General features: G+C 33.4%; 1 protein-coding gene across 1 annotated transcript; it reads right to left on the bottom strand.

Moving 5' to 3' along the window:
• Window positions 1–479: 479 nt before the first annotated feature.
• On the bottom strand, window positions 480–4,051 carry LOC107841403. The gene is made up of 6 exons (XM_047402596.1): window positions 3,735–4,051; window positions 3,539–3,635; window positions 3,308–3,424; window positions 3,132–3,194; window positions 1,195–1,315; window positions 480–763 (listed from the first exon to the last, which is right to left on the bottom strand). Exons 1-6 carry the CDS (start codon window positions 4,049–4,051, stop codon window positions 480–482), a joined length of 999 nt encoding a protein of 332 aa, XP_047258552.1.
• Between the last annotated feature and the right edge of the window lie 3,916 nt (window positions 4,052–7,967).

The raw sequence follows: 7,967 nt of genomic DNA, 5'->3' as shown, positions 1-7,967 counted from the left end.
TACATTTTCATTGCTATAGCGTTGCTATTCCCAAAATTCATTTTGTTCGTGGCTTAATTTACGACAGAATATTTTGTCATTGATCCTTTGCAACATAATTTGATCGACTGAGTAACCATATTTAGCAACCAAATTTATCCATCGCTAAAGTTTTTCAGTAGCTACGGTGATGTTAGTCACTAAAATCTTTGTCGCTAATTCCATCCATCTTTGGCAACTAATTTAATCTGTCCCTAAAGTTTTTCAGTAGCAACGAGAAAAGTTAGTCACTAATTTTTGGTCGCTAATAATTTTATAAGAAAATAGTTGAAACACATAAATTATAAAATAATTAAATATCCAACATTCAAATACATAGCAAATTTCACAAAAATTGTGTCCAACACCCACACTTTCAAGTATATTGTCAAACATAAACTAATGTCAAAATAGTCTATAAAAAATTAGTGCAACTATCATGGACTACGAATAATATGAAGCTATGAATCAACGTCGTAGTCATCATCATTAGTAGGAGGAGGATCAAGAACGGCCCCTTCATGTACCCTAATACCACCAACACGCTTAATAACTATCGGAAGAAAATGAGTTGTAAGGACCGGAATCAATTGCTTCACAAATTCCTCCATATTTGTTGTCGGTATAGAAATCGAAGGTGGTACTGATGATGTGGAAGCATTGCAGGTACAAAGTTTTATTCCAAAGTAACTGGCAGCTTCAGATCCAAGACCAAATAGTCTTTTCTTCTTTGCTCCTCCCACAGCTTCATAATATGTCTCCAATTAGTCAATTTCAGATTCACATTATACTTTTTCCCATACAATTTCTTCATACCTTTCCTGTAACAAGTGAAGTTATTAAAATATACTCAAGTTCATGTCAACACAAAACAAAAATAAGAGATAAGTATCATATAGTTAGATGTAAGTTATGGACTTACATGTAGAAGTTGGGAACGCTTACCATTAAAAGATTTTCCATCATAATTATGTGTATGGAGGTGCAAATGTAACTCACTTAGAGTTGGATCTCAACCTATTTTAAGACCCTATACAGAATTTTTAGGTATTTAGAGTGAGACCAACGTACATTAGTAGTAAACGAAAAGTGAATCATGACACACCATCAAGTTTCTTTGCCCTATTATAACAAAAAAAATATCAGCAAACATCTTAGCATAGCAGCAAAACAAACAGAAAAAAACAGAGAAACTAGTAGGAAATATAGCTGCAAAATAAAATGGCTTAGCAGCAGCTGCTTGCAGGAAAAATAGCAATAGCTGCTTGCTGAAAAAATAGCACAAAACTAGCAACACCTACAATAACATAAAACATTTAGCAGCAACAACAATTTCCAGCAACAACTATAGTAATAAACAAGATATGCACTACAACAATGTCTTAATAATAGGTTAACACCTCTGATGATTAAGACAGATTCCCTCATTGTCAGCAAAATTATTCATGTCGTTTGGGAGGTGACATGTACCATTGCGATAGAGATAAAGAAAATAAAGATGTTAATGGCTCATAACTTGGTCGAAGTGGCTCATACCTACAGAGAAGGAAACTTGCTGGCAGAGTTTTTAGCTAACCATATTCATTGTTTTGTAGGTACATAGCTACTAACTTTCCATTCCTTTCAAGCACTGCCAAAGGCAGGCAAGGACATTTCTCATAATGGATAAAAACAACATTCCAAACATCACAGTAAAGAAATTACAGAATCAGAATTTCAACTTCGGACATGCCACATAATACATCACCTTTCAATAAAGATGAGAAGAGGGATATTGCAATAAGGAATGATAGAGTCTCAACTACATTATTCATTCTTTGGAGTTTCTGTATGACAATGGAAAGGAAGATAAAAATAGGAACATCAAACTTGGAATCTAAACAACACAACTAAAGATTCAATTTCTTGTATGCTTGACGTTGATATACTCACAGTTCTCATTTGAGAATATATATGGATTGGTTATTTTCTATAATTAATCTATGTGTGGATATTTTAGCCCCCAAAAAGAAAAACTAACATAGCTATCATTGCATCTTCTTGCTAGAAACGTAGCAAAAAATTAGCAGCAGCTCCAATGAAAGAAAATATTCAGCAGCAGCAAAAATTTCCAGCAATAATAATTGTAACAAATCAGAATCAACACAAACAAGACACTTAGTCTTATGGTTCTATTTAAAAGTAAAATCCTAACTAATCGTAGCTCCTTCAGCCTTCAAAAAGAAAAACAAACATAGTTGTCAATAATAATCAACAAGTGGTAAAGACCGATAAGAAGAAAACCATATAACTCTTGACGTAAGCTAAAGCTTGCTCTTATCATAAATCATTTAACATAGAATTCAACAATTCAAGGGTTGTAATTAAAAAGAGAATGAGTAGTAAACTTGATTATCTAGACAAATACCAAATAGTCCAAAGATTTGTTAGTTTTTTAGAATGGTAAGGATGACGTCCAAAGATTTTTCTTTCGGTAATATCTTAAAGCATACAACATGAATTCAATAAATTTGTATCTTGTGAGAAATGAATGCACATATAGATTATATCAACAGCCAAAAGGAAATAGCAGCAGCCCAAACAAAGTAGCATGACGACCAGCTGCTTGCTATGCACTTTAGACAGAACCGTAGCTACTACAATGGCAAAGATATGACCGAAAAATAATCAACTATTACAAGGTAAGTAGCAGCAGACTAAAGCATCACAAATAAGACCAAAATAAAGAGGAAACACTAGCATATTAACACCTAAAATAGCATAGCAGGAGCCCAAACAAGGAAGCACTACGACCAGCTACTTGCTAAGTTCTTTCGACATAACCATAGCCACTAAAACGATGAAGTAACGACTGAAAACTAATCATATATTTTAAGGTACATAGAAGCAGACCAGAGCATTACATATAGCGCCAAATCAAAGAGGAAAAGCTAGAATATCAATAGCCAAAAGGGCATAGTAGCAACCCAAACAAAGTAGCACCACACAACCAGCTGCTTGCTATGCACTTTAGACACAACCATAGCTACTAAAATGAAGAAGAAATGATTGAAAAATAATCAACTATTTCAAGATACATAGCAGCAGACAATTTTCATGAAATATATACTTACAAGTTTTTTTCGGTGCTCTCCAGCTGTGATAGAGCGACCTGTGTATGTCCCAGCAGCTACTTCCTATACACCACAATGATTCTTGAATTTATCTTGGACTTCTTGACACAGTCATCACATTGCCAAAGTTCCATCCACTTTTCCCACACATGGTCATTTACAAATTATGGTTGAACTGTAGCTCTATGCTTCTTTATATCGGAAATAAAATGCTTGTAGCATAATGCAGCCTTCTTCATCCATTGTTGCTTCACCATAACTTCACTAACAGAAGCATCCCAATAGAAATTCTTCTGAAATTCAATTTAAAGTAATATAATTAAGTGTTAGCTACAAACCCAAACAATTTCTATTGATTATGATCTTAAAAAATATACCTAGAATTCTCCAAAATAACCATCTTCGACATCTTGTGAGACACTTTTCCAGTTGATACCATTAGGATCAACTTCACTTTTGAATGACAATGTAATAGAACTGGAGCATTTGGAAGATGGTTCCAACCTGCACAACATCCAATTCAACACCAATAACACTACACAACATTTATGTACAATAACAGTAAACACAAAAACAACAAACATATAAGTAGTAGGTACTAACAATGAAGAAATCAGAAAAATAAGGGTCCGGACATTGCTACAACTGGAATCAACTGAAGAAGATATATTTCTCTGACTAGATGTTGCCTCAGCTACTGTGTTTCTTTGAGCATTTATATTATATCCTATTGGGATGCTTTGGTTAGATGAAATAAAAGATGTCTCAGGAATAAGCGGTGTTTGATCGGGTGGCATGGTAGGAATGGAACATGTATCATCCTGTTCAATCATAGGAGATGGAATAGAAGGAATGTTTGCACGATTAGTAGCCTTACTCCTGACTGTGGACTTGCCGGCATGATATCTACCTCGAGTCATATTTGAAAAAAATAACGGTGTCATTAGATTAGCACTATTAAAAATTAAATTAAAATGATGCGATACGAAAAATTTCCAAATTATTAAAAGGAAATCAAAAAATAATAAAATGATGATATCTTAGAGAAAAATCAGTAAAAATAAAATACAACAAAGCTAAAATAACACATTTTTTGAAGCACTTGGCACAGTCTATGTTTGTAACTAAAAACAAACTACAAAAAAAGCTAAAATAGCAGATTTCGTAGTTTCTTACTAAAAACAAATACAACAAAGCTAAAATAGCAGATATTTACCAAGCTTTATACACTATCTATGTCTTCTTCAAACTCTTTATCTTCATCTTCCACCTCAGTTTCCTCAGTTTCATATTCTTCTTCTGTAGATCCATCTTGAATTTCATGATGCTCTTCAAATAAACCATCATTAAGAGGTTCACTCATTTCAAGTACACCCCTATTTGGATCATTCAATAGAATGTCTTCATCTACAGAAACAAACATATCTATCCCATGGAATTTAACTTTTTCAACTTGAAAAGAAACATTCAGTTCTGAAGTTATCACTATTTCCTTAATTGGTAATTCAATAACATTTCGAGGTTTGAACTTCAATACAGCTAGCCAATCTTCCTTTTCCTTTTTTTTCTTAGATAAGGTACATAACATACTTGCGTTGCTTGCATTGTAAGAATAAAAGGCTCATAATTTTTATACCGATGATGATGGTTGATTTCAACCAATTTGTACAGATCATGCTTATTAACACCGTCATCTATTGTTAGGTCAAACAATTCGCATTTGAATAACACAGTTTACTTTAAAGCTTCTTCACGGTATTCCACTTGTATGATCTCTTTGATCCACCCGTAATAATCCCTAAAATTTGGATCCAAGATACAAATTCCACTATTCATTGTTGATCTCATACTACCATGACATTCTGTGTGAAATTTATATCTGTTAACAAAATAAACTGAATGGGATATAGCTCTTATTAATGGTCCATGAGCCAGACTACACAAGTATTCATTTTCAATGGGATTGCACCGAGCCTATTTAAAAAAAAACAAAGATCTAGTTAAACATGAGAAGCCAATTTAAGTATATGCATCATTATATGAAATTTTATATTTATTTAAATCTTACATATCCCTTGAACCATATAGTAAAATTTTCTTCAAGGCTCTCATCTATTTCACTTTGAACGAGATTCGGAAATTCTTCTTCCAAACATTGCAGGTACATACTTCATTACAATAAATTAATTTAAATATGAGAAGTCATGATATAAGAATAAATTTTATTATTATTAAGTGAATTTGGTTACCTCACAAATAGCTCAACCTCTTCACAATTTAGTAAAATATAAGTTTGGGCCACCTTGAATTCATCTAAGGTTAAATCTCATTTCTTTGCTTCTCCCTAAAGTTGACCTGGATGGGAGAATATTTAAAGATTTCCTTTAAGATCTTCCACAACACCACCATCGTCATTATGATCCATATTATGATTTTGCGACATGACATGAGGTTAAAAATAATAAGAAAATAATTGTGTTGACTCCATCATCAAGTATGCTTCACAAATAGAACCCTCAACACTAGATTTATTCCCAATCATCTTTTTAAGAGATCCCAAATACCTATATACAGAAAAAGAGGTAAAATTATGTTTTGGAAGGTTATGTATTAATTAACCGTCACAAGTTTGACATAGAGTTACATATTTACCTATAAAAAGGATACATCCATCGATATTACATAGGTCCAGCAACCCTTGCTTTATATGGAAGGTGCACAGAAAGATGTTCCATTGAGTCAAAGAACCCTAGCGGAAATATACGTTCAAATTTGCACAAAATTTATAGAATATCTCTCTCTAATTGCACCATATCATCCACTCGTAGAGTGGTCAAAGTAAGATCTTTAAATAATAATCTCAATTCTATAAGTGTCTGCCACACATTACTAGGAATTAGTTTACGAAAAGCAATAGGAATTAGTCGTTGCATGAATACATGACAATCGTGACTCTTCATTCCAAATAACGTTTTCGCATTTGTGTCTAGCAACCTACCCAAATTTGAAACATACCCATCTGGAAACTCTAAGCCTTTCACCCAATTCAACAAGATCGCTCTTGCTTCCTTGTCTAATGTATAGACAACTTTTAGATATTGTCCATTACTATCATTTCCTAATTGAGGTCGATCATAATACTTTGTCATATCTAACTGTGACTGTAGATTATCTTTGGTTTTGTCATTAAAATTAAGAACAGTGTTAAATACATTATCAAAGAAGTTTTTCTCAGTATGCATTACATCAAGATTATGTTGAATCATGTTAGAACTCCAGTATGGCAAATCCCAAAAGATGCTTCGCTTTTTCTACCCACGTGTCTTACATATTATTTTATTAACTTGTTCTGCATCTAACTCTGTAACATTTTTTATTCCTAAATTACAAATCTGGTCCAAATTTTCCTCTCCTATTTTTTTTGTTGGGGGGGGGGGGGTCTTTTAACAGTCTGTCCTTTAAGAAAGTTCTTTTGATCTCTCCTAAATGGATGATATTGGTCAAGGAACATTCTGTGGCAATCAAACAAGGATTGTTTTCTTCCATGCTGTAATCTAAAAGATTGTGTTTCCTCCATACAATAAGGACATGCTAATTTAGCCGTAGTACTCCATCTTGATAACATAGAATATGCAGGAAAGTCACTAATTGTCCATATCAAAGTTGCTCTTAATTGAAAGTTTTCCCTTTTTGAGATGTCAAATACTTCCATACCATTCTCCCACAACAAGGTCAATTCCTATATTAGGGGTTGCAGATAAACATCAATTTTATGTTTGGGATTACTGGGACATGGAATAATGATTGTTAAGAACATATAAGCCTCTTTCATGCACATTCCTGGAGGTAAATTGTATGGAGTGACAATCTCTGGCCATGAAGAATATTTTCTTCCAGACTGATTAAATGGTTGAAAACCTTTTGTACATAACCCTAACCTGACATTTCTTGGTTCAGCGGAAAAAAAGGGATAAGTTTCATTTAAGTACTTCCAAGCCTCAGAATCTGATGAATGGCACATCACACCATCTTTTTTTTATGTTCATGATGCCATCTCATGTCAGCAGCTGTAGCATGGGATGCATATAATTTTTGGAATCTCGGAATCAAAGAAAAATAATACATTCTCTTGTAAAGGATCAATTTCTTCTTACGAGAGCTAACACAACGCTTATACCTTGGCTTGCTACAAAATTTACCAGATGTAAGGTATTCATCATCATCACCCCAATAAAACATATATTCATATTCACAATAATCAATCTTTTCAATTGGCAAACCCAAGCTACACACTAACTTCTTCTTCTGATAATAGCTATCAAGCATGATGTTATCTTCAGGTAAAGACTCTTTAAGCAATTGCATCATTTGGTTATAGACTCTTTATGACATATTATTCTCCATTTTAATATTCAACATTCGATATACAACTGGAAGTTGAGAGAGGGATGAACTAGGATATAATTCTGTATCAGCAACATCTAGGAAATCATAAAATTTTTTGGACACGGGATTAGGATCTTTCTCCATTGAATGTTAAAAAGGATGAGATGACCTGGGTTCACTATTTCTATAAGATTGCCAACTTGAACCCTGAGAAAAGTTGGTACCAAGTGCATACAAAATCATTTGTCGGTATGGATTCTCTCCGAATGCAGGTTGACCACCACCATGCAATGCATTACCATACAAAGTCCTACTTATATCATCTCTTTCCCCTTGCTGCTTCCAAATAAAATAGTTCTCAATAAATCTAGATTGATAAAGGCGACATTTAACAGTTTCAATATCCATGAATTTATAGTTCTGACATTTTGCACATTGACATCTAACTTT

This window comes from Capsicum annuum, unplaced genomic scaffold (genome assembly GCF_002878395.1).
Source record: "Capsicum annuum cultivar UCD-10X-F1 unplaced genomic scaffold, UCD10Xv1.1 ctg2516, whole genome shotgun sequence".
NCBI lineage: Eukaryota > Viridiplantae > Streptophyta > Magnoliopsida > Solanales > Solanaceae > Capsicum > Capsicum annuum.
Note: the sequence above shows the minus strand (reverse complement) of the source record. Positions and strands in the feature narration are given on the sequence as shown.